The sequence below is a fragment of the Astatotilapia calliptera genome, chromosome 4 (genome assembly GCF_900246225.1).
Source record: "Astatotilapia calliptera chromosome 4, fAstCal1.2, whole genome shotgun sequence".
NCBI classification, from domain to species: Eukaryota; Metazoa; Chordata; class Actinopteri; order Cichliformes; family Cichlidae; genus Astatotilapia; species Astatotilapia calliptera.
In genome coordinates this window covers 9,281,593-9,308,538 of record NC_039305.1, presented here as the reverse complement: position 1 = coordinate 9,308,538, position 26,946 = coordinate 9,281,593, and the positions used below count along the sequence as shown (strand labels likewise).

General features: G+C 40.4%; 2 protein-coding genes across 8 annotated transcripts in view; both read right to left on the bottom strand.

Moving 5' to 3' along the window:
- LOC113019996 (visual system homeobox 2) overlaps positions 1–1,214 on the bottom strand; it is a 4,046-nt gene extending 2,832 nt beyond the window's left edge. For 3 of the 4 annotated variants that reach the window (XM_026163665.1, XM_026163669.1, XM_026163666.1), the window contains exon 1: positions 996–1,058. Coding sequence is in view for 1 of the 4 variants with exons in the window: in XM_026163668.1 (XP_026019453.1) it covers positions 996–1,050 (55 nt within the window). In the remaining 3 variants the exon portion in view is untranslated. Of the gene's footprint in view, positions 1–995 lie in introns of all 4 variants that reach the window. The other variant, XM_026163668.1, reaches the window with a different exon arrangement.
- Positions 1,215–6,976: 5,762 nt separating this feature from the next.
- ints1 (integrator complex subunit 1) lies at positions 6,977–26,239 on the bottom strand. Of its 4 annotated transcripts, none has more exons than XM_026164460.1 (48): positions 26,098–26,239; positions 25,621–25,738; positions 25,228–25,518; positions 24,916–25,112; positions 24,637–24,774; positions 24,394–24,553; positions 24,204–24,309; positions 23,836–24,022; positions 23,510–23,655; positions 23,278–23,419; positions 23,013–23,189; positions 22,821–22,929; positions 22,617–22,737; positions 22,453–22,530; positions 22,195–22,352; positions 21,835–21,934; positions 21,654–21,745; positions 21,498–21,558; positions 21,215–21,412; positions 20,878–21,007; positions 19,838–20,017; positions 19,524–19,673; positions 19,255–19,434; positions 19,062–19,166; positions 18,785–18,952; positions 18,109–18,220; positions 17,869–18,027; positions 17,631–17,777; positions 17,415–17,513; positions 15,149–15,273; positions 14,691–14,945; positions 14,426–14,585; positions 14,211–14,342; positions 13,829–13,997; positions 13,140–13,266; positions 12,919–13,034; positions 12,727–12,814; positions 12,383–12,633; positions 10,787–10,916; positions 10,156–10,289; positions 9,834–10,026; positions 9,585–9,709; positions 9,375–9,484; positions 9,048–9,161; positions 8,872–8,942; positions 8,691–8,782; positions 8,378–8,487; positions 6,977–7,900 (listed from the first exon to the last, which is right to left on the bottom strand). In XM_026164460.1, the coding sequence occupies exons 2-48, from the start codon at positions 25,673–25,675 to the stop codon at positions 7,785–7,787; spliced, it is 6,564 nt and encodes a 2,187-aa protein (XP_026020245.1). In that variant the 5' UTR covers positions 25,676–25,738; positions 26,098–26,239; the 3' UTR covers positions 6,977–7,784. The 4 variants fall into 4 exon arrangements, with proteins under 4 accessions (XP_026020245.1, XP_026020247.1, XP_026020248.1 ...); XM_026164462.1 differs by having other exon boundaries at positions 21,835–21,931; XM_026164463.1 differs by having other exon boundaries at positions 25,228–25,503.
- Between the last annotated feature and the right edge of the window lie 707 nt (positions 26,240–26,946).

Sequence of the window (26,946 nt, the reverse complement as noted above, 5' to 3'; positions counted from 1 at the left end):
TAATTTACAATTTTGGCAGACTCCCATTATAACTCCTGAAAATCTAATGTAATAATCTCAGTTTCCTGTAGATGACTAAAGATCAAAAATAATAACTTGTCTCACCTGTGTTTGCTGTACTTTGTATTCTTCTGAGTTTTAAAAAAATGCTAGAAGAAGCCTATTAAGGTAATTTTTCAAACCTTTATTCTTGCACTCTACTGATGTTTCTTGCATTTATAGTTCACAATACTGCTTTGTTGTATAGCCCATCTTCCATTTGGCTTTCTGTTAGCAGACTGCAGGTTTCATCCACAGGTGGGTGGGATTTCCCTGCCTAAAATGACCATAGTAGGTATATCGACTCTCGCTGATATCATACAGAGCCAGTGTTTGAAAAAAATGGTACATAGGTACATTTTAGCATGTTATCTATATAGGTTAGTTAACATTTAAGATGATAAACTTAAAGGTTTACAACTTTTAAAAGCACATCATCAACAGCTGCATGAATTGGAATAAATTTTATAACACTTCTTTAAATGAATGGTCTCCTGTGGATGTTTGAAATTCTAGCACACTTTAAATGGCAATCATAAGTACTCTAACTGCTAACTCACTGTGTTAGGGTTACTTGCTTAAGGAAGTAACCAAGTGTCCATAACAAAGGGTATCTACATGCAAGGGTAGGTTTCCCTCATAATAACAACACTGTCACTTGTTCACTAAACCAGAATCAAAAATGCCACTTTTCTCACATCTGATAAAATACAAGTTTTAAAGAGGAACCAAATTGTCAAATATATCTTTTAAAAAACATTGCATCAGAAGGATATGTCCTTGATAGCAAATCTTTAAAAAGGCAATTTTCTATTTTTGTGTATTTGTATTCTGTCACTTATCCCCTATAAAAACCCACGTTAGAAGCGAACTAGAGAGACATAAAATCTAAAAATGTTCTGTAGTTACAGCAAAATAGTTTTATCATGTCATGTGTTTGGTAATGATAATCTTACTTCCACAGCTGTAAAGTATGTAGTCAGTAGTCAAGCCCTGATGGGATTCTTCCATCTCAGATCAAAGCTAACACATCAACACATTAACAGCCAAGGCACGAAGATTATTAACACTTTTTTTTTTTAAAGCAAGACAGCTGTAGCTTAGTGGTGATGGCTCTCTGATGAGATGATCTCCAGCACTGTCTGTGAGAATTAAACCCAGGTGTGTCAATTAATCCAAAGTTACACATCACCTAACAACATCTCTTTCTAACTGCTCGTCAGCTCAAACGGTGGTGAAAACACTCCGCTGTCAGTGTTGTCACCACAGAGCTGGCGGGCTGAGGTGGCTTTGATCAGCCTGGGATCTCTGCAAGAGGCAGCTGGTCAGAGCTAAGGTGAGTCACAGGATGGTCATTCCTATACGTGCTGTGAGGACTGCAAATCCATCACCTGTGTGGCCCTTTCATCTGCACCTGTTCAAACACTAAATTAGGAGGCAGGATTAGGGGTTGAGCAATTCGGATGTCTTTACAGCCTGAGTTGTACCTGAAAGCCAGTATTTAGGTGGAGTGTCTTGTCTTGAATTGCAGATAAAAATTGCTTGTTTTCCCTACATTATGATTCCATAACAAAAACCTAACAACAAGGAAATGTCAGCTAATAAAGCATTTTAGCATCTCTTTAGCAATCAAATCACCCCAACCCAAGAAAACAGCACTTCTAACTGCACTATTAATCAGTATGAATGATCTATCGTTTTAAGTGAGCCAACTCAACAATTAACAGGTCTTAGCACTACTTTCTACTCATGTGGAAGCGTATGCATGTAGGGATGGGAAAGGACAGACGGCGATTGAGAGAAATAATTTCTTGCGTTTGCAGGGAAAAGGAAAATAGATTAGAAGTGTCTGGTTTGAGCTGTGGCTAAATAAACACTGTGTGTGGCGGGACTGACGACTGAATAGCCATTCTGTTTGTCCCTGGCACACAGATAGTTACAGGGATTTCTGGATTGTCTGAAAGTAGACCCCTTTTCCCACCCTCAAACTACTTCTGTTTGTCTGTGCCGGGGTCCTTTAATGCCCATTGATCCAGATAATCAGGGACAAGATTGGTGAAAAACCAGCGGGGGAGGTTCTGACAGTAGTTGCTCAAAAAGCCTGATAGTGGATAATTGAAGGAGGCATTAAGACAAGCCTGTATTGGAGTTCCAGCTTCTTGAATGACAACACTGGAGATCCACAGCTAAAGTGGCAATCATTGTATTATTAGCAGACCTTCAAGTGAAGGGACGGACTACACATTATCTGAGATTTTAGTAAGTCACCAGTGGGATGCTCTTCACGTGTCTTTAGCTTGAAATTGGCATGTTTGAGCTTGAAATTATTCATTGTGAAAGTAAAAAAAAAAAAAAAAAGTAAAATCAGTTTTTCGGTCTCAAAGTGAAGTAAAGTGTTTTGTTTCTTCCACTTCAGTCACACTTGAATTTAAAACCAATCATCAACTCTATCTGAAATAAAGAAGCAGAAAAGTACTATTAGACAAAAATCATTATTCAGATTTGAAATTTGTTTACACCTGAAAGCCAGTGTGACTGTTATATAGCCATCTGGCAGCAGTGTATATAAATTATGAACACAACATGGATATACAGTCATGGTACAAACAAAGTCCACCGGCTGTCTCTTCAAAGTTTCACATATCAGGACATAATATAAAATTATGTAAACCTTACTAGGTCTTAAATTAGGTAAATACAATCCCAGACGAACAACGCTTGACATATTATGCCATGTCACTATTTAACAAAGTCAAAATACAGAAGCAGTGTGTGAAAACTACAGTACAACTCATGAGTCAACAGTTTACAAAAGCACTTCTGGCAGCAACAACGTTAAGTAATTATTTCGTGTATGACCGAATCGGTCTCTTGCATCATTGTCAACTCTCATTTACAGCGATGCTTGAGTTCATAAAGATACGTGGGCACTCACAGCTCTTTTAAGTTCCCACCAAAGCAGTTCAATCCACCCAATTTGGTACAAAAGTCATCTATTGGACAGACAGCCTCAAATTTCACTCTAGAATACTTTAGTATACAGAGGAGTTGTGTTCATGACCCCTCCACCACCGTGCTTGACAGCTGGATTGAGGTGTTTGTGCTGATTTGCTTAAAGTGCTTCTTTAAGATCATTGCTAATATACCACCCCCTTAGCATTGTGTTAACATACACCTAAATGTTCCATATCTGCAAAATCCTGCTTTTATAGAAGTGCTCACACTTGCTAATGGTCAATTAATCTCTTGCAATTGATTATCAGCACCTGGCTGCTACTTACCTTCCAATGGAACCAGTTTTCAGATACGTCTTCTGCAGTTTGACCTAATGTTTGCCAAATACATAATGACACATTGTAATAAGACTTGTTTTGTTGTTCACCTGGAGTTGTACTTATCTAATTTTAAGACCTGTTAAGAACTAGATAACCTTTCATTATGTCCTGATATGTAAACCCTTAGAACTGGCAGAAGGTGCATCTCCTTTTTACCATGACTTTATCACTTTCGGGTTGAGATGGCAAACATTTTATCAAACAGCTGCTTTTCAGTAGATCCAGTTAAAAATAAGCATAAGGGAAGTCTGAATTGAATATCCAGATTCCTGATAAATCTTTGTCTATAATTAATGCTCTTGAATTAGTCAGTTTTGGTCACCTACAACTCCTCCAAGAAAATACTTAAAGTGTCTATAGCAAGCACATCAGGAAGTTGCAGAGTGAGTCTGTCTGCAATTTGTTTTTTCTTTAACTTTGTAACCTAAAACAGCTTCTGGCCGCAGCCAAAAACAACATTACAAGAGCTGCGTGACACAGGAGCTGATAATTATCTGTAGGTTCAGTTTTCAAGTATATAAATATTAGTGGGGGAAAATAATAATCTCAATACCTCCAAACAAACCTATGTATAAAATAACCTACTGAAGACATGATAACTCTATTTAAAGCTATTAACAAGACTTTTTTACTGATGAAACTTTTTATATCTTTAAATTTGTTGCACAAAAAAAACACTTTCACTAAGCTGAAATTTAAATTAAATCACTCAGGCTATTTACCCACTTTTTTCCTTGACAGACATGGCTGAAGTGGATTAACTGTCACGCTCTGCCCTCGTTGTCATAAGATACCATCTGCTCTAATAGAGATCGTGAACACTGTGCATTATTATTTTTTCTGATCCACTCCAGTGGCACTTTAGCTCATAAAACAAGAGTTCTGCCAAATGTCATGCGAAGATGGATGATTATCGTCAGCTCCACTGTCATGGGAATTTATCTATCTGGTGTAATTTGCAGGCTGGAACAGCAATGAGCACAGATTCAATATTTAATGAAAGTATAAGTGAAGCTTAAGGGTTGTCACTTATGCCTCTGCTGTTAATGACGTGTCACATTATCATACTTATCTGATTGGGTCAATTTTAACTGCAATTACTAGCCTCATTTCTTTTTAATTCATTAAAAATGTTGGATCATTTCAGTTGTCCACCTCTGCAAACACATTGGGAATGTATTGTAATGTATTCTCTAGCTTCTATATATTTTAGTGTCAACTGTCAGCACAAACTTAAGTCTAAAATCTATTAATGGGAGCTTGGATTTGTATAATTCAATCAACACACCTAAAACATTTTAGTTTAGAGGGGAGAAAAAGTATGATGACTGAGGAAGCCCCCATGGTTGGTGCCTCACTCTCGCTGGTAACAGTATCCCACAGCGAACTGGTTGATTGTTTTAGTCCTGGATCACTGGCCATGGGATAAACCTGAGAGCCCAGCCTGCTTTTCATGTCAAAACCTTCAAGGGAAAGCGGCCACAATCCAAAAGCAATCACACTTGAGACATCAAAGTGCCAGGGAGAAGAGAGGCGAGAGACGGTCCACATTTTTTCCATGCAAGCCAAGTGCAACTCAAGCGTGGAGTAAAAGGAGATGATCTAAGACGAGGGTGCCATTGAGAGGAAGACGGAGAGCAGACAGATGTGCATGGGCAGGTAGTGGCACATCAGGGCCCCTCCTGCAGCTGAGAGAAAGACCAAAAGGCCTCCAGTGGTCGGCATTCCTGCTTGCCGCTCATTTACTGTCCACTTTGACATGGACGGGGAAAATCGGTGATTTTTCCAACACTTGCATGGTTGGTGCTGGAAGAAATATTAAGACTGTGTATTCAAATTAAAGTGATCTTACATTGAGCAAACCAATTATAGCATTCAAATTGTATAGTACCAAACAATTACAGCAAAATGTTCTGTAAAAATGAAAACTCCAAGCACTCGTTATGCACAAGTGACTGCTGTTAAAAAAAGAAAAGTGTACCGCAGGTTGAGATGGAGCTGAAATGTTTTAACCACAACTTAAACCGTTTGGTAGATTAGTCCACCCCCACCCCCACCAAGGTCACGGCCTTAACACAAGAGTGTGTGTTTTGGGGGCTGGAGACCATATGAGAAGCCTCGGTGTTGGAGCTGCAAATAACCAGGGAGAAATCTGAAATGTGATAAGGAGCACCAACAAGTTGACGTTCACGGCATTAAATAAGAATAACATTTACTTTTATTCTGAACTCTTTACCCTTAAATCAGCAGTTAAAGCCGGTGCCAAAATACATTTAGTGCATAATTACTTTCTGCAGTAGATTTGGTTTTTTGAAAGGATTCTTTATTTTACCATGAAGCAAAATGTTAACTGTGATCACGCAAACATTTAGCTCTCTGCAGCTGCCTTTGAGTGGATCTGGATTGGTATGATGAATAAAGACAGAGGTTGTTAACTTGTCAGTGGTCCATCAGGCTATTCAGCAATAGGCTTGGCCCCCCGCTCTCCCTCCCACCACTTCCTCGTTCGCTGTCACTCATCTCTGTTCCGCCTCACTGCTGTCCAGCCAATGGGATGCTGGCGCCGGACCAAGAGCCCAAGCTGCTTGGACTTGTGTAGTCTGTTGACTGATAACCATAAACAGAATTTTTGGCGAGTTACAGGACACCTTACAGGTGCAATTAACATATCACACAGCAAGTATGGTGCACGATATATATTTTCAAAACGTTTAAAATTTGAATTATGAACATCATTGTTGTCACAAGTCACCCTGTGACAGTCCCCCAATACGTTTTTATAGCACTTTGTCCAACAGTTTTGTTATTGTTGTTTTTTTTTTATAAGAAAAAACACATTATTTTGATCTGAAGAAAACCTGCTTCCAGCTGCCAGGCCCATATATCTCAATGGGTGACTGAACATTTCTGAATGACAGATTCCACTGACCCACCAGTGTGGGCATGTCTTACCATCACTGATGATCCTCAACCGTGCTGCGACTGCATCTCCACGTCCTCCTATGTAACAAAACACCAGGAGCACTCTACGTTGTAAAACGGCCTACCCACATCACATCTTCAAAGAAGCCTTTGGTCTGTGTGATTGAACAATTACCACCATGGTTAATTTACCATAAATGTGGACGTCCACTTTGCTAGTTTACCGGCATGCCTGCACATTGTTTAACTTATCCCTTTGACTCCATCAAGAGGTTTCCAGATGAAGTCACTGGCACTGGGCAAAACAACTCACACTTTCATGGCAAAATGGTTTCCATCACAGCATGTGCATCACGCCTTTAATTTGTCTGTTACACCCCAGTGAAGAGCAAGCGTACATGTGACAGCTGTTTCCAGTTTTATCAGGATCCAAGAAATATTGGAATGAAATGAATCCTTACAGCATGAATTTTTCCTCAGTTCAATCTTTTTTTTGAGGTGCTAAAATATTATTTTGAAAGCTAATAATGGGTTCTTGTGAAATTTCTGTTGCTACATTTTGAACTTTAAACTGCTTTCCATATTAAGTTCCATCAAAGTGTCTCCACTGAGCTTCCAAACTACTGAAATATTACACTCCTCACATCCTGTCAGGTTGAGTTGAATGAAAAATAAAAAAGTGGCATTTTCCAAAAGTTATTTTATTAAGTTCACAATAAGGTTGCTTCCAAATGGTGCGCAGGTTTGAAAGGAATTCACAGCACTGTTTAAACAGTTACACTTTTTCGTTTCTTAGTTTTAATGATTCACAAGCTCTTCGAACATTTTAATAACTAGTTAATAAATGAAAGCTCTTCTTGAAACCAACTAATACAGTCAAGAAAATAAGTTAAACTCTTAATTTCAAATTCTGGAAATTCAAAAATTCAAAGAAGGACTTCATTTTCAAAACTATTAAAAGTGTGAAGCCAAAAAACCCTTTTTTTTTTTTCATGAAGCGTTGAAATAGTGCATCTGTAAATAATTTAATAACTTCAGAAATGCAAAAGTTTCTCTCCAAATTACACCCCAAATTATGAAATATGAATTCCTATATTATATTTATTTTTCATTATCTTCTGTTGAGAATTTCTTCAACGTTATCCGCTCTGCTGTCTCCAACTAATATTCCTATATAATAATATGACCTTTTGATGTTCCATTTAACTTTATTGTTGAAGTAATCGAACCAAGTTAAATAATCCATATCTATTCAAATGTAGCACAGTAATACCTGTTCCATTATTACAATTACGCTGATTTTACCATTTTAATTATATTATTTTCATTTTATTCAATGGGATTTTTTATGCATTTCTTGAAGTTAATAAATTATCCTGAAATTACTGAAATGAACTTAAGGGATTGAAAAAACATAATATCAAGGTGTGGAACGCAAAGAATGACTGACAGCATTTTTAGTCAGACGTGGAGTCAAACACTTTATCGTTAGGTTGTTGCTTCCATGTGAAGGACTTTCATGGACTCTGAGATCATTGAACTGGTGTCGATTTGTCCGTAGATACCCACCAAAAACGCCTTGTAGAGCAAGATGTCTGCATGTTCTGGAGAGGGAGGGGGGAAAAGAGAACACGGCATCATTCAGCTACAAATGTGCGACAAAGACCTTTGTTAACCTAAGACCCAAACTCTTCCACGGCATGCATTTTTAATTTCTCTTTGATATTTGGGCATATTGGGGCCCGATGAATGTAAAAACAAAGAATTACCTTTTTTTTTTTTTTTTTTTACCTTATTTTTGTTTTTATAAAAAATGAGAGCCACATATGAGGATATTCGTTTAAAATTTTGATAGAACAGTAGCAGTATGATGTCCTCGTAAATGGTTATCAGGCCCTTGTGGAGTAAAATTGAGTATTTTGGTCTAAATAACTCAAAATGCGATGTCCACATATGTGGACGCCAAGTCCTAGGAGGTTAAATCACTTAAAATATTTAAAAATACACAATTTACAAAATGTTTAATATGTGGTTCGTTTGACCAGAATACCAGCGCAGGACTCACAGAAGTGTCTTCTTACCTTGACAGAGAAGCACATATTCCGGAAGATTCCTTAAAGCAGTCTGCACCACGTCAAAGTTGCCACTACCCATGCAATACATGAAAGTTGGCAGGAAGTCTGTTGCCAGGCTACAACACAAGAAACACACACTCTTATGTAAGCAATCAGAAATTATATAAATATATGAACTAAAGAACAATGACAGATAGAGATCAACATATTTTTTCATGACTATTGGCCTTTTTCCTCCTCTCAGTTATTGCCACACATTTTCTTTTGCTATCAGCATGTTTTCCTTTGAGTGGTTTGTCCTGAAATGCTTTGAACCTACCATGGATTATTCTGAATGCAGCGTAGGGCGAGACTGAAGGCCATGTTCCGACACAACTCCTCAGGCGAAGTCATGAGCCTCTGCAGATCATTCTACCAACAGAAACACAAGGTGGTGATTGACGTGTTTCACACTGAGACACTGCACTTGACCTTTTTTGTGTCCATTTTCTGTGACTCACAATGAAGTACTGTATGATCTCTGGGCTCCTCCTTGACTTCTCATCCACCTCTGTCAACACCTCCAACACATCTATAGCAGTTAAGGGGGAGAGAAAAAAATGAGTGTATTACTCACTATAGGTATTAAAACACTACATTACTCAGTATGTTGTAGGACATAGAGGAGAGAAGTTACCCTCGACTGCCTCTCCCTTTGACATCTTTTTCAAGTACATTGTCATGTCTGCAGCGCTCAGTAAAAATGAGGCCGATATGTTGACTAAGGGCAGAGAACCTGCAGCCAAGTCGTCTGGTAAAGAGAAAAAAAATGAGATTAAAGAATTCACGCTTTTGTGGAAACCACAGTTTGCATAGAGAAATTACAAAAGATGCTCTCAAAGTGTATCACTGAAAACGTAGCAATGTATTCAGATAAACAGTATGCCAGCAGGCACAAGGTGATCACTTGTAGCTTTAGTGTAATTACACATGAGGATCAAATGTGGACAACAGCAACTCTTACCATCTCTCTCTTCTGTAGATACCTCTGCAGAAGAGCTTTTTACAGGCAAAGTGAGTCCAGCTAGGAGAGATTTCAGCTGGACCAAATCTGGATTTTCTGCACACAAACTCCTGAAACGAGAACAGAAAAATTTGCCAAGTCTTTCTGCAGACTTTTTTTTAAGGTGTTTACCCATCAGGAATGCTTTCTAAAGTTACTGCTGCCACTTACTGTAAGATGTCAGAGTGCTTCTGTAGATAAGGAATGGCTGCTGCTCCGTCGTGTGTAATGTACTTCTGTGTAAACTGAAGAAACTTGTTAATGAAGACCAACGGCGAACGTGTCCTCTGGAAATTCTACAAGGCAAGAGAGAGGCACAAACATAAAAAAGACACTATTAAAATCTTATTTGTAGCTCCTTTTGGTAGGATCCCGATACTAAATCCCCTAAAGAAGATTTGGAAACGTGGAGCTACCCACCTGAAGGACCTTCATAAAAGACAGAAGGCAGTCTTGAAGCGCCCTCTGGTGATCACTGTGGAAAACAAGTGGCTGCAGAAGCTCCAGAATAGCGAGTACATTGCTGAAGAATGTCATGTGGTTTTGCTGGCGAAACTCCTGCATGTTTAGGTGCATGCGACCGTGTAGGAGGCCTGCAATCATGGGCAGGTGTCTGGAAGGTCAAAAGAAACAAAAGCGCATCAGTAATCAGCTTAAACACAACACACACATCTATAGTGGTGGATAATTTACAAGCTCATGCAACAAAAAACGGCATCATAGTTTAGTCTTTCTTTTTCACCTGAGTAACAGTACAGGGTGCGATACAGCCAACTTCCTGCAAGCGAGGTTGGCATCAGACACGCGGCTCTCGGCAGACTTTGAGTCTCCTATATCAGCAAGCAGTGTGACCAGGCGATGCACCAGGACATCAAGCTGAGAAACATAACATTTGGCAGTAAGTGGTATGTAGTAGTGAAATTGTGATTTTAAGAATTCAGAAAACATTATTTATTAGGTAGACAGAGACAAAATATTTTACAAAAACACAATTCAGCATTATGAGAACTTTTAGTGGGGACATCAGAGATGGTTTAACCATTAAGCAAAGCTGCAAGTTACGATGTGTGACCCGTTTCTAATACACAACATCATGATATTGCTATAACTAATTGTAGCACTGAATAAAGGGAAATAAGAATAATTACATTTAAAGACACAATCAAATCACTCAATTACTTGTATTTAGTAAGAACTATACCATTCAGTCTACAGTAACATCTTGTTGCAAAGCTGGATCATTATTGGATCCTGGCATGTTGATGTTGTTTATACTTATAGTCCACCTTTACGTCGTTGGATACAAAAAAATACACGAGGAGCCTACACAAGATTAGGCAAGAAGTTCTATAACAGAGGGAAGACATCTTTACCTTGCAGCTGCTGCCATCTGCTGCCCCGCCGCTGCTGAACGTGCTTTCAGGCAGGGCAACGTGCTGGATGACCTCAGGGAAGTGCAGATAGATCTGTAGCAGCAGGTTCTGGCACCTCTTACTCATTGCACTGAAAGCCAAAATAAACAAAACACTAAGTATGCTATATGTTATGGTTCCACCATGAAAAGTTTCTTTGGGAGGCGGGGGGAAGACACCATTAATGCATTATTGGCTTAGAACAGTTCAGTTGTCCATCCTAAAGCTCCAAACTTAGCGAGAAAATAATCAAGAGTTTAATCCCTCATGTTATGGAGTTGTGTCACTTGGACCTTTTTATTTGACAGTAAATGGACGCTTACTTTTTGTGCAGTCACAGAACACTTGTCACAGCTTTTCTGCTCAAGCGAGCAAGAGTCCCACTGACTTTATAATGTAACTTTTATCAAATTCACCCAAACTAATCTTTTTGCAAGTGATTATACACCGAGCTGACGTGACACCAGTTTAAGGAACACGATATAGTAGTTCCCTATTATTTATGTCTGTAGGCAACAACAATTAACATATATTAACACAAGCTATTGACATGAATAGCTTGATGCAATTCAGAGGTATTCACCTTCGAGTCAATGCAGTTTTATAAAATCCTCTTACTTGCTAAGGCTCTTGTCAGGCTCAAATGATGCACTTCTACTAAATGAGCAGTTTATTACAGCTATGCATTAAGCAAATCAGAGCGACCTTGACCAAGAGTAAAACATCGGCTCACTGTTCAATAGTTTCTGTGTAATTGGAATAAACACCAGCTTATCTGTCAGCAAGCTCTCGCAAGAAGAATGCTTAACATACAATCAAGTATTTACTCGACACAAGGCCGAAACCCTCTACTTTCAACATGTTTTTATCCCGCCATATTTTCACTAGCAACCATTTCACCAAACAGCTTAACTGCACTTAAATTACTGTAATTCTGAAGCTAATTTTCCTTGACCTTGGCCAAAGTTTCCTCATTAAAGTGGTTTAATAACCAGAGACATATTCATGAAAGGAGGGTTTGCCTCCACAAAGAGTTGCACCCTGATCTCTGACAGCTAAGTCAGTGCAGGAATTCACAACACAGGCAAGTTTAGAGCTTCAGCCTTAATCCTCTTGCCTTCATTATAATACACTGAGCTTTTAAAGAGATCACAGTACAGACGACTTCTGCTGGTTTTAATTTCACACCAATAGACCTAATTATCAAGTTTTCCCTGGTCCACAGCATTGTGGCTGACAGAGGAAGTCTGAAAAGTTTATCTGCACTGAGAAGGAAAATCTGGTGCGATTTACCCCAAGTTTATCAGCACAGCATAAGAAGGAAAAAATGACTTTCAGTATTGGGGCCAATTAGTGTGATCAATACAATGTGTCACAATAAGATTAATTGACTACTATGGTAAAATATCCACAACTAAATGCAATAAACATATGTGTTACCAACTAAGAATGGATAAAGAAAAAATCAATCTGAAAAAAAAAAAACCCAAAAAGATGAAGAAACAGAGGAGGCGTTGCCGATAAATACAGCAAATTTTTAAATAATATAAACCTTACCTGTCCTCCCATTTTTTTGAGCAGTTGATGAGGTACTCTGATACTTTCTTGATGTCTTCTAAATTTCCATTACAGTACGAGTGAAGGAGGGGCAGTCTGGATTGGATGAGGGAGCAGGGGGCCTGGTCCACACTGTTTTTGTCATCCTGGAGTGTGTCGTGGCTGTTAAGCTCTGATTCTGACAATATCAGGTCCATCAGGCTAATGAGCTCCTCTGAACTGAGCCGGAGAACAAACTTTTCGGTTTTCTTCTAAAAAGACCAAAAGGAGAGCACCAGTCACCAACATCAGCAGAAAAGAAATAAGAAAAAAAAGGTGGTAACTATGAAAGCTTTTGATCCTACTTGAGGGATCTTCTGGTCACGTCCTTGCCAGATACGAGGAATGTGGCTGCACGCCCACAAGAAATCCAGAGCAGAGGATGGGTCCAGTCTAATAAAAGCAGCAAAGTGAAATTTTGAATTCTCTACACATAGGATAATCCTCAATAAAACCTCAAGACTGTGGCAGACAAAGGTTGTGATAAAACTACATACTTGTAGTCTCTGCGCTTGCTGAGAAGAGCACTGATACACTGCAGCAGAGTGGACCAGTTTGACTGATGTGTAAGCAAGGCCAAAAGATAAGGTCTGTAAGCTGGGGTCCCTCGTGCCTGAAACAGATAAACAGTAAGAAAGGATGCATCGCTAATGCCAAGCAAACACCTTCTCTGGTGTGATAAGCCAAGAACACTATCTGCACACAAGCCTTATCTTACCTTGTTGAGGGCAAACAGCAGCTTCTGTTGAAGGTCTGGACACACTGAAGTAACCTCAGGGTCAAGACGCTCCAGCCAATCAACCAGAAGCCCAGAGCTAAGTCCTGACTTTGTCACCTCTGAGCCACTGCCAAAGATCAAACCAAAGGATTAGTTTATACAAATGTAACTCAGCATCTGTTAACTACTAACAGGAGAGCTAAGGCACATCAATAATAATATTTAGTGTTAACAAAGTTGTACTGGTCAATTAGAAACAACAAACCAATTTTGAAGTTGTTACATGGAACCTGTCTTTGTCACCTTTAATTATCATTTTAGCCTCAATAATGACAACAAAGCTTTTAGAGCTACATCCCTTTTCTGACAATTTACAGAGAGCATCCAATAGTGCTATTACTCCCTCTACTTGTACTCCTATCAGAAAATATATAACACAGTAAGCAACTTCTCAGTGGCAGAACTGATTACAGATGTCTTTGATGTCCATAGCACGTGCATCTGAAAAGCCACCACAAAGCTGAAAAGCTAATTCAATGTTAAAATCCAAATGGAGTTTAAAGTATAAGGCCACAGGCAGCAGGCGCTGTTCTGCTATTTGTCCCAGGCAGGCATGTTTGCCATCTAGTCCTGTCAAATATAAATGTTTCTTGCATGACTTGTGAGGGAAATAGAATTGTAGCGCTCACTTATTAGAATCCACTTCCTTTTTCACAGCTCGCTCCTCGCTTTCCTGAAGGAGCAAAGAAATCACCATAGCAACAGAGCCCGCTGTCCCATTCTGTGTACCAACAGTCATCAGCAGAGACAGTAGCTCCTCCAAATATGGCGACTTCACCTCCATCAGCCCTTGTAGCACTGAAAAATATTAATAAGTAGTGTATTTATCATAAACTTTGGACCACCTTTATATTGTTTAAACACAATAAATGGGAGTATGGGAGTGATAGTTCCTAATTCAAGCTGCTGTTTCTATCTATCTATCTATCTATCTATCTATCTATCTATCTATCTATCTATCTATCTATCTATCTATCTATCTCCTAAACAATCCAGTGACTTCATTATTACCTTTGCCAACAAGTTCAGGTTCTGCATTACATTTCTCTCCAGTTTTCAGCATTGCTATGATGGCTCTCAGTGGAACTTCAGTATCTCTGCGATATGCCAACGCCTCAGCCAGGTGAAGGAAACCTGTACGTACTACAAAGCAGAGAAACACATTACTCGCAGTTTATAGAAAATGAATAAAGCAGCATCTGCAAAGAAATTACTGGCATACTCACCATCACTGAGCCTGTGCTTGTGAGAGTTCTGTCCAGCAAAAGATCTGAGCAGAGTCTTTAGTGGTCCTGCCTCTACAGTTGGGTTGTCTAACCAGATTAACATCTCAACAATGACTTTGAGAAACAGTGATGAGAAAGCAATGTCCTGGGAAACGAGACGCTGCAAAGAACATGCAGAAAGCAAAAGATGGGAATACTGTATTTAGAAGCTTTATAAAAATACATAGAAATATGAACTGACTCTGCTTGTGTATGTGTGTTCCACCTGATAGAGATGAAGCTGGCGCATAAGAGGGCAGGACAGAGAGTGACTCCGATGCATTGATATTACTATTGGCCCTGCATGAGCAGAAGCGAGCAAGGCTGCAATGGCCTGCAGGAGTCGAAATGCCAAACCACCCTGCTGAATCTGGCCCTGCTTAGCTCGCATTAACTCTTTAGCTAAGGCCTGTTGGAGGGCCAGGGAGACCTGACTGGGAGGAGGGCCATGCCAGCGGGGGTCCACTTTCAAGGGGAAAATCTATAAAGATTAAGAGAAAAAAAAAAGTAGGAGAAGTTACCCAACATCAGTCTCAAAAGAAACAAACTACTTTTTATTTGGATTTAAAACTCAAATAAATAATAAAATTCAGCCCAAAGGAAATTGTAACTTGCCTACTAAGTGAGCTAATAGTTTAAATAATGCCAGAAAGAGTGGAGAAATAAATGGCCAGTACATCCTACCTGAAGCAACATGCCAGTGAGATCATCGTCAGGCCCGACTACAGGAAGCTGAGTGGCTGCTCTCATCTTCACAGAGCTGTGAGGAGTTTCCACTGTAACTTTGGCCTTACTTGTTTCAGATGAATCTGCCGGGAACAGTGCAATAAGAACATTAAATAATGTTGAAAATGCAATAAATTCTGAGGTGTAACTTTGCAATCTACTTCAAATTAAAGCCCAGGGCCGTGTACTGTTAGAAATCAAAGCATAATATGTGGATAAACATTTAATCTATCCAGTGATTTTAATGTTTACTTAAATGTTTTCAGTGTTGGGGAGTAACGGAATACATGTACCGCCGTTACGTATTTAGAATACAAAATATGAGTAACTGTATTCCGTTACAGTTACCGTTTAAAAAGGTGGTATTCAGAATACAGTTACTTTGTTGAAATAAATGGATTACACTGCGGTACTTTCCTGTTTCATTTTGTCGCGGGTCAGGACTGTTTGGGTTTTGTTTGACAGCTACGATCTGTTGTTCCAGGCGGCAGCGTTACGGTTGCCATGGTTACAGGGCGACGCTCTCTCTCTCTGCGACTGTGTGTTTCCTGGGTGAGAGAGCGCCTTTTCGTTGTTGTTGTTGTTGTGCTAAGCTAACAGGCAGAATGCTACAAGCATAGCTCTAAAGAATGTAGCATCATGTTCAGTGTAGTCCGTGCTGCAGGGAGAATGGACTGCCATATACGTTATGTGTCTGTGAGCGCTAGGAGGGAGAAAAAGGGGAGTGGAAAGGTACGAGCAGTCATCGAGCAAAAACGGGAGCTGGAAGCATGTAAATATAATAATAACCACTGCAGCCAAGAAGAGTGCCTGACGAGCCCAGTTGTAAGTAAGCTATTAAGACTCGACTGTACACTGTGTTCGTGTTTTCCTCCGAAAACAACAAGTTCCGTTGGAGCAGCCTTTCAACGCCTCTCTCTGTCTGTCGCAAGAAAAGTTGACCCACACAACAAAGTAGAGCTATTTTTCGGCTACCAGCCGACAGGGACCCCGCCGTATTATGCTGGGCTTACACTGTGCGATTTTTTCAGTCGCGCGATTCAGCTCCTGCTCAAACTGTACGATTGACTCGCAGGGGTTAGAAGTTCATAGGTCACGATGCAGGGTCTCACACTATACGGCCCGATGCTCTGATGCGACCTGAGTGCTCACACTGTGCGTCCATAAAAATGAAGGTTATAACAGAAATTCTGTCGCTCGCTCTCCCTCTCCATCTTTCACTCACACAGACACACCACCACCATCAACTTTGCTAAATTGCTAATGAAAAACATTGGTCAGGCAGCTGTGATTGAGCAGCAATGTCGATCCAACTATTTTCACGGTTGTTGTGGTCGTGATAATTTTGTGAGGCCACATCGAAAGGGCTCGGATGGTTCTACAGGTTGTGCCTCCATCGCTTGTGTCCAGATCACACGCTGCACTGCCGTGCTACGCCGTCTTTTTCGCTGACATTTGTGTTTGCGCGTGCGCAGTGTGGCAAACTGCGGTGACACCCTCACGACCAAGCGATTGATGATCGGGAGCTGGTCGTGAGGTGTCAATCGCTTCTCGTTACCCCACGTATACTACACGATGCACGACGCACGATGAAGGCCAAAATTGGGCCGATCGCCAAAACGATCGCACGACTCAAAAATCGGCTCAAAATGGGCCAAAAATCGCACAGTGTGAGCCCAGCATTAGTCAGAGGTCCCTTTACTACAGTTCGGAGTCGCGGACCTTCAGTAATAGCAATAAATCACACAGCAATAGTACATTCACGTTGTTGTAAAAAGCATGATAATATTGTAGCGGGTCAGGGCTGTTCGGGGTTCTGCTTGTACAGTTATGTTTTGTGTATGTTGCCATGGTGACGGGTGACGCCCTCTCGCTGCGACGGTGTGTCCTTTCGGGGTCAGAGGGCGCCCTATGTGTGTTGTGGTTGCCGCGCTGAGCAGTTAGCTAGTGGCAGTGTGTTCTTCTGCAAATGTAATAAACGGCTGTGCTCCCTGGCTAGCTCACGGGAAGCAAGACCAAACGATACCTCCGTCTCCTCCTTGTCTGAACTCGCCACAATATATTAAGTAATCCAAAGTATTCAGAATACGTTACTGTCATTGAGTAACGTAACGGAATAGGTTACAGAATACATTTTGGGGCATGTATTCTGTATTCTGTAATGGAATACATTTTAAAAGTAACCTTCCCAACACTGAATGTTTTACAGGATAAAGACACTGACCTCTGTGTGGAGGAAGAGAGGAACTGAGTAAAGAATGGAAAGTATGCCCCCCAGTGGCCCCTCGCTCATGCTGCACTTCAACCAAATGGGCCATGTAGTCTGTGACAGAGGATATACACAGTAAGATCAATGTTAAACAATTTTAAAAAATCCCCCAAAAAGTAAAAAAACAAAAACAAAAAAACAGGTAGAACACAGAAGAAAAGAAAATCTTACGCTTGTCCATGATGTTTTGCTCTAAAGCCTGTGGATCATGGGACACAGCCTGATCCAAGTACTGCAAAAGTTTACTCATACTGGAGACTGGAATCCCAAAAGATTGAACAAAAAGCAGCAGCTGCTGAGCCTCGAGGTCTTGTAAAGCTGATAAAAGGGTACACACACATTCATTAAAAAGTAAAAAATGAATTATTTGATGAAAAACAAAGATTTTTATCCACATGACAAGTTGTACCTGCATCGACCAGTCGTGAGACCTCAGAACGAATCATCCTCAATTTCAACCAATCGGGAAGCAGCAGGGCTTCCTCTGAGGTGTCAACCAGGAAGGCAGTGGGTAGAGGTTTCTTGTCAGGAAACCAAATGTCCAAAAGCATGTGGAAATCACTCTCTCCTGTAATGATACACAGTGCTAAACTTGTTCTTACAGCCCTTTAGCAGTGCTGACAATGTACTTTAAAGCAAACAGGGCTACCTTTGGGTGGTCCCAGAGTTAGCAAGATAACAATAGCATGGACTACAAGAATGTGCATTGTAGCAGTCTCCCCTGTAGTCCAGCGTAGAAACACCTGGTCTTGAGATTCTGACTGTAAAACACAAAATAAAGCATGAAGTTACAAAATAAATGCATCTTTCCCTGGTGTATGTCCCCAGTTTAAGAACAGAAATTACTCTTCGATTTAGAATGACTCTCAGGTGGAAGTTCAATATTTTCTGTACTTGGCTATTCAGTACTAGAATTTTTTTTTTCTTTAACTCAAAACTGTTCAATGAAAACAGAAAAATTATTAGTTTACAAGGCCTAAAATCTTAACATTTATTTAAAAGAGGAGCTATTTTAAAAATTTCTGTTAACTTTCTTATCACTTAACTAGACTAGCTTTGCTAGGTTTAAAATAACCCTTATTTATCTTAAATGCAGCATTGGGCAGTTTTATCTCCCTTTAAGACCACCCTCCCTTAAAGAAGGAGGGTGGAGTCTAAAGCCTGAGCTTTTGGATCACAGGGATTACTTTTAGACAATTATTTGAAATCTTTAATAGAGAATCCAACATTGTAACAGTAGTTATATGACTAAAAATGAGGAAAAGTTTAAATTGCTGTGGGCTAGTGAGAAGATCAAGAGAGCAGCATTCATCGCCAGTGCTCACCCAGCTGTAAAGATCCTCGCCCTCCTTGGTCTTCCTCATCCTCTTAATATACGTAGAGAAGATGGAGAGGAAAGCATAGAGCACAGCATCAGACTCAGGTCTGCTGGAGTGTTTGGAAAAGAGGTTGTTCATGATGGTTGAACGCTCGACGATGAGCCGGGCAATGTCCTGCAGAGAGCAAAAGGGAGACCAGACCCATGTCAGCGCTGCTCATTGACAAAAAGAACAGTTTAAAATAAAGTGACATGTGGAAACTCAAGCAACTCGCTGTGATTACCAAAGCCAGGTCATTATGAGAAGCCTGCTCCTCCACTGGTGCATGCTGGGATAGATAGATGAGATAGGCACTGATCGTCTGTGGATCTGTCTCCATGTGAATGGCCTTTAGAAAGTTAACAGACATCAAAACTCTTATTAATCTTCATTAAAGTTTTACACTTATTTCCAGTCCACTGTTGAGAAAAACTGACCTGCTGCAGGGCAGTGGATGTCATGCCCCTGACACTGTCAAACAAAGGGAGCTTGGGGAGGTCCTGTAGCAGCCACTGGTAACCTGGCAAGAGCTCAGCATCTGCAGAGTCTTCTTCCATGGGCTGGTCTCGCTCCTCCCCATCTTTCAGGCCTCCTTCAGTCAGCACCAAAGACAAACCCTGCACACAAATATGCAATGTATATTTTAAATAATGATTTACGTACAACACAACACCATGAAACATTTTTCATCCTTTCAGGACGGTACCTTCATGGCTAAGACTCTTGATGCCACTTGAGAAGAGCTGAGACGGCGCAGGAAGTAATCCAGTACTTCACATGTTGTCTGCTCATCAGCCTTGGGACCTAACAAAAGATCCTGGAGGCGCCCAAGTAATTGCCTCTGCTTTTGTTGTCTCTGACAGGAATAAAGATTAGAAATCATAGGATTAGTCATTAAGTCTTATTTTGTACCCAGATGCAAATTTCTATTATCAAGCACATGTATACATTTTGTATGGAGGGTATGAATTTGGGATGAAGCCGTGTAATTAAGAAATAATGTTAAACTAATTAAAATACTTGTCTCTTCTTGGCTTTCTGCTCTTTGCTTTCTCCTTCTTCATCATCGTCTATGAGCAAGCTGTCATCTGCAGCATCGTGAAGAAGGAATTCACACAGGCATTGCACTGGGAGCACATCCAAGGATCCCTCACTGGACTGGACCAAATCAGCCAACCATGGCATGGACTGAGAAGAAGCCTGTAAGGGATTGAAAATATACATTTTAACACTGACATTACAACAGCAACACAATTTATATTTTCTTCCAAGTCAGTCCCATTCAACCAATCAGTCTGGATGTGAGAGGTAGGGTACACCCAGAACAGTTTGCAGGGGTTACACAAAGAGAGAGACAACCACTCACACTAACAACTTAGAAACACCAAGTAAAGTACAAGTACATGCACTTCTGGGGAGAATCCACACAGGTACAGGGATAAATATGTAAACTCTACTCAGAAAGGCCAAAGACAGCAAGAGGATTTGAACCCAGAAGCAATGGTACTAACAACAACTCAACCATGCTAAAGCTTACAGCACTCATGTGGTTTCCCATTCAAATACAAACCAGGTCAAACCCTGCTTAGCTCTTGAGATCAGATGAGAATCGGGCACACTCAGGGTGGTACAGCCTAAGCCCCAAGCCAAGCTAATATAGCTAATATGCACATCATATGTTTGTTGAGGCATAATCTAATCTTTTATATCTAATATAATTATAATCTAATATTACATGTTCTTGGAAACATTAGATAAGTACTGAAGTCAATATAATACAACAATGACCAGGTCATTTTGGACATTTTAAAACGATATGTTCCATGTAATGCCTTGAATTTGGTCATTGTTTGGCAATTACTGAAGATGAGTTTGAAAAAAATTTCAGTCGCAACAGACAAAACTCACTGATTAATAACATAAACTACTGCTCTTTTTCAGTACTGTGGCTGAACTGTCGGGACTACAACAAAAAAAACTGAAAAGGGGGAAAAAAACGGGTTATTTTATGGAGATGGGGGGGGTGCAGAGTTTGGGAGAGTTATTGAAATGGTCATTACCTGTCTCTGGATGATGTTGAGAAGAAAGTCGGGGTTGCGACTGCGGCAAAGGAGGTGACCGAGACGCAGAGACTGGTTGAGACTTTTAACCTGCTCCTGGACCTGAGGGGGAGGTCTACGAGGAGGTCCCCTAAACACAAACACCAGCTATGATTCTGACCAGCAAATAAAAGCTAAGATTATTTGTTATGACTTCATTCACATTGTGATGCAAAGATATTAAGCTTATATAATTTTTTTCAGTAAAATAGGGGATTTCAAATGTCCTAATATATGAGCAAAAATGTTTCATTCTAGTATGGGTGTCCACTCTCAAATAACTGTCTTGGTATCTTACTGTGGGTCCAGACTGGTAAGCTGAGACAAGAGCAAGCTGTTGCTCTCCGTGATGGTCTGTTTGGTTGAAGCTGCAGCCAAGTGGCTCTCAAAGGCTAAAATCTCTTGTTTCTCTCTCTGGGAGATCTGTAACTCTCTGTTGATCATCTCTGTTTTTGTGTCCTCATCCGCAATGGTACAAGGAGGGTATGTATAGTTACTATAAAACCACAGAGACAAAAGTGTTAGCCAATCAGAATTATTACATTTAAATAATTTAACTGTTACTGATAACCTTTACTTACTTTGTCATAACCATCTCCATAAGCATTTTTAGGGTGGGATATCCATCCCAGGCAGCCAAACCTAAAAGAAAAAAAGATATCAGACACCATATCTGTCAACAGATACCTATAACAATTTATCTTATATGAAGATGTATGTAAATATGACTGCTGTACCTATCTTCTGAGGGTTAAATGCAGCCACAACAAGCAACAATAGCCATGCCTTCCAATAGAGTGTGGATATTGCCAAATTTGGTGGTTGGTACCTTAAACAAGAGTAGTCATTTGTTACTTAAGTCTGTAAACAGTATGACCTATATGTGTTCTTAAAAGCCATTAAGGATAAGTGACATACCCAGCAGGCAGTTGAATGTTCTCTGGGTGGTGGTATGTACACAGATTCAGAACAGCATCAATGAGCTGGATCCTCTCCACTCTCAGGACCTCGAGATCTGCTTAACAAGAAACAGGCAGACAACTCAGCAGCACGCATCGTGCCAAGAAAACTATAACAATGAAAATAGTCTTTCCTTTGTTACTAACATTACTTAGCAGACGTAAAAAACATAAAAGTTGCCCCTTGAAATATTTATGGCAGCTCATTAAAGAGAGGCACAAGTGTTTAACAAATCTACAAACATTCGACTAGAGTTTATCATAAATAACTTTAACAGCAGTCATAAACATTTACAACCAAAATGGATCTTCCACAAACCATCTGACTGAACTCCGGCAGCTCTCTTAACCAGGTGATCAGCAAGCTCCATTGCGTCTGCCGGGCCCAGAGGCAAATCACGTGACAGCCCGATCACCAGAATACGCATCAGAGTGTCCTCCAAAAGAGGAACTTCAGAACAAAGGCGAAGGAAGAAACTGAGGAATGAAAAGAAAAGGTCCATAAAGTTACAGAAGCTAAAAAAAATTAAGAAATAACAAAAAGCAAATTATGTGCAACTATTTCAGGGTTGCTCACTTTCTGTCGCTCTCCGGAGGCCAGTTGTCCCACTTGTAATATGTCTCAGGCTGCTCTGTGAAAAGCACTTTGTGAAGGCTGCAGACATGAAGCAGATAAATGATTTATAAAGCAGCAAAAATATTTCCACGTGGACAATCGACACATCTGCTACGGATACTGACCAGTGAACGTAGTCTTTTGCACCAAGTTTGCTGATGGTAGGAACAACAGTGTGAAGCCACCACACAGCATCTCTCTGGATGGCAGCAATCTGATTCTGAAAGGACCTCAGGACCTCAAGATCTGAAACAAACCAGACACATGTTTAACCCAAGCCAAGTCGAGCTACTTTAAATACAGCAGAAGGACAAATAGACAGAACGCACTCTTCTTCTCTCCTTTGTCCCATGCAATGCCTGCTTCCTTGACCTGAGCGGTGATGCCCAACATCATAGAAACAGTGAGTAAATCTGTCACCTGGATGACAAATCGCTCCTATGGGAGAAATAACCAAGTTTAAATGCATGAACGAAACAGCTTCAACAAAGTAGGCCTGCTGAATTTTCATATCCACTGACTTTAAACTCCATGTCAACATAGCTGGCCTCTTTTCTCTCCTGCATCAAACCAAAGCAAAAGGACTGAAAGTTGATCTCATGCTTAGTCTGTTTGATGATTTCTCTGAGCAAAGCTCTTGAGGCACGAAGGTAATCATCTTTATTGGTTAACAGGTCCTGGAACACCATTGCCAAGAACTGCCGAGACAAAGATAAAATTAAATGCAGAGTTTATTAAAAAATAATTTCATTTCTGTTGAAATTTTTCCAAACGATCTAGTTTTACCTTTGGAGCTTGCTCTGGGCTGTGCTGCAGCACTGTATGGAGGACTTGCATGTTGTTGGGATTCCGGGCATTGGACAGCTCATTAAAGATGACGAGCTTCACCATAGTTCCCAGGTTGTCTCTGTGTGCATTTAGTAGCTCCCTGCAAAGATATACCCAAAGCTCCGGTTAGTGCGAATTACTGACTGTGATGACAAAATAGATGTGTGACAATAAGAACAACTTTACAGACCTGACACACAGCATGTAATGATTAAGAAGAACTTTGGGTTTGAGTCGGATCTTGATCAGGTTGGAGATAACCTCCATGTCATCTGCTCCGTGGGTGTTGCAGTTCATGCACAAAGACATCAGGAGGTCCTGAGCTGGGCGAGTCAACTGCAACCACAGAAAAACGTAAGCTAATGCTTAGTCGCCTACTTTTAATGTATTGCAATAGCTGTATCTTTAGAGGCCACATTTCACCTTTTATTTACACAAATCCTGCAACATATTATTAGTACAACTATATAACACTATGGATTTATTTAACACAGCTGTCAGTATCAAGGGTTTCACCTTTGGGTTCTGGAGCCACATCTCCAGCCTTTGCACCGCCATGAGTCTTGCCTCTTTGTAGCCACATGTGGCTGTGAGCAGACGCAACAGATTTCGGGACACATTGTCCATCGGCTGCCTGCGGTTCAACTGATCCCTGAGGACATCAAGCACATAGTCCTCCACACTCTCTGCAAGTTCGTCATACCTACAGGTTTCCAGTGAATAAGAACAATAAACACAAAATGATCAAGGAGCTCAGTGCATTGTTTCAATCATTTTTCATTGTTCAATTGTGAAAATTTAACCGCGTTACCTATATATGCTGTAAATCTGAACACACAGACTGTACGCTATGGCCGTCACATTTATGTTGGTAGCTTTCATACCTTGGCATAACCTGCCCTTCATCCTCAGGGCTGAGTTTCTCCTCAGCTATCAGCAACTCAGTCTGGCTGTCATCCTCATCTGGGGTTGATGGATGAGGGCTGCTACCTAAAGATCAAAAGCAGCATGACCAATCAGCACTTGTTTCTGACATCAGTAGTCCTGACTTACAGAAACCTGAATGTACCATACCTGCACTCAGATCTCCAGCAGAGCGGCCCGTATCAGCCTGGAGCAGCATACTCTTTGGGGGCATTTTTGTTCCAAAAGCAGTCTGAATGTTGTCAACAAAATTCTTACAGTGAGAGCTGTCCACCCAGATTCTTTCACCCAGAGAGTCCTCAATGTAAACCTGAAAGTATATGTCAGAAGGACAAATTATAAGAAGAGCTCATGCATGACAGAAATGTGTTTGAATTTTGTGGGTGTTCTCACTTTGACAAATATCTCTGGCCAGTTCTCATCCTCCTCGTATGCTGCCATCAGCAGATTGCATGCCAGAACAGAGACCAGGCTGTTGCCTTTTGCTTTAAAGTTGATAGAAGCATCCCTACGCAGGAGGCTGCACAAGGCCTAGTGACACAAGTGTAACACATGGAAAGTAACAAAGATTTTGTCAAATCAGTGAGGTTCACTTGGCGAAATATTGCAATGCTGATATACATTATTCATCTGTGTATATGTACTGAAGAATAACTGTGTTAAAATAATTACCTCAATAATTCCCTCAGTTGCAAAAACATTGGGCTTGATTTTGGCCAGAAACATGAGGCTAAGGTAGAGTGTGATGTCGGGCTTGGCTCTGTTCATCTTGAGCTGTTTCACTGCTCCACACAGCAATCCCTCAATGCGATCGTCATTTCCTTCTGATTCAGCAGCTTCAATCTCGTCCAACAGCACTGCTGGAGAAACTGCCACAGAGAAACATATTTTTTTACTTTCCTTGTCAGTTGTCACCTGAAGATTTTCTGACATTCCTATCTCAAATTTTACAACACTTCAGAAATGCACAGGCTTCAAAGTTACCTTCAATAGGTACTACTGATGGCTCCTTTATTGAGGGCGATATAGCCCTCTTGTCCACTGCAGCAACATCAGCGAGACGTCCAAGGGCACTGACAGGAGGGGTGGTGGATAGTTTGGGCCGCTTAGTTAGGTTGGCTAGCCCTGATGAGGATGGCAGAGTGGAGGAAGTCTCTCTCTTGCGGTCAGCAGGTAAATTTGTAGAGGTTGCCTTCAGGAGGACAGCAGGGGCTTTTGGCTCTCCTCCCTGGCTCTTAGAGCCCAGAGCAATAAAATCTCCTGTAGGGGGATGGCCTGCAAAAATGCAGATGTTACAATTTTAGTTTCTCGTGCCTAGGTGCTATTCAACATGGAACACACAGCTAAGATTGGATTTGGTTGCACAAGTAGTCCGACCTGATGGTTTCGCTGCACTGGGGCGCCTAAGAGTTGTAGGCTTTGGACGATTCATATTTACTGGTAGGCACAATTACAATCAAAGTAGAGCGGGAGACATGTATGTCATATGTGTAGCCTGTGTAAAACAAAACAATAAATAAACACGAGGTTAGTAACAACAGAAAAGTTAAAAACCAGTAATAAATAGCAGTTTAAATCGCTCTAAATCTCTACAGCTAGTAAATCAAAGCATAAGAAGACTAGCAAGAAGGATGCGTTCAATGCCGCTTAGCACTATAAAGGTTATTAATTACATGTTTACAACACACAAGACAAAAAATGCTAGGCTAACAACGAAAACTATGGCTAGTATGACTACTAGCACGACGTTAAACGTTAACACTGACAACTAACAGGCGTTAGGTTTCATTTAATTTAAATCAACCGTAATTCGTTTAATTAATATGCTCAATAAAAGTCATACTGATATGATACCTGGACGATATACTTCACACAAAAAAGTCATTCACCGCCTCAAAGCTATCAGACACACAGAGCCGTGGTGGCTTCTTTTTCTCGACTGAAATTACTCGATAATACCAACAAGTAACAAGTAACAAGCGCCACCAAGCGCCAGGGAGGATCATGTACATCTACTTTGAGCGTCACCTCCGTATACGAACTTGCTCTCTTCTGTCAACTTTTTATTATTAAGGCATTTCCAATCAGTTCAAAGTAAAATAGTTCGTCGTATCCTTAAATGTCTATGCAGCAAACATTTGTGTGTAATTACTTTTACAGATTAAAATGGTTAACTCTTCCAATCATGGTGGTATTTTTATCTTTAACCCTCATCTGTAATATTTACGACAGAACTGCGCCATCACAGTTTTATGATTTTATTCCCCAGCTTCAGTACCAGTAGACGTGGTTTACAATATGTAAAAAAAGTTAAAAATCTAATAATAAAAACTATATATGTTTAGCCAGTTTTATTTGCGGGGAAAAACTTATCATTTAATCACATCTGCCTTGGTAGACATGACAAATCTTCTCCTATAACTTTGTTTAAAACTTTGTAACAAGTTTTTTTTAACCGGAAGTCGTATTATGTCATTGTTCCTGTAAGCTGACGAGCCAGCGGTGATCGTCAGAGGGCGTCCTTATACAAAATAACGACATTATAGATTCATAATACATAACTGTTTCCATTTACTGTTGATATAGCATAGATAATGTGTGTATAATGCTGTCACAGTACTATCTATGCTAATGTAATACACGTTAAAGGAAACGTGCTGTACACCACAGGGTTTGCACCATCACAGCAGACGAACGTGTATA

Bases quoted from the DNA above. Each gene is read 5' to 3' on its own strand.
- ints1 (XM_026164460.1), bottom strand. From the start codon at position 25,675: ATGAATCGTCCAAAGCCTACAACTCTTAGGCGCCCCAGTGCAGCGAAA. The intron at 19,674-19,837 runs GTATTTTAATTA...TATTCCTGTCAG, and splicing joins AGAAAGCCAAGAAGAGACAA to AGACAACAAAAGCAGAGGCA. The intron at 19,435-19,523 runs GTACCGTCCTGA...ATTTGTGTGCAG, and splicing joins CAAGAGTCTTAGCCATGAAG to GGTTTGTCTTTGGTGCTGAC.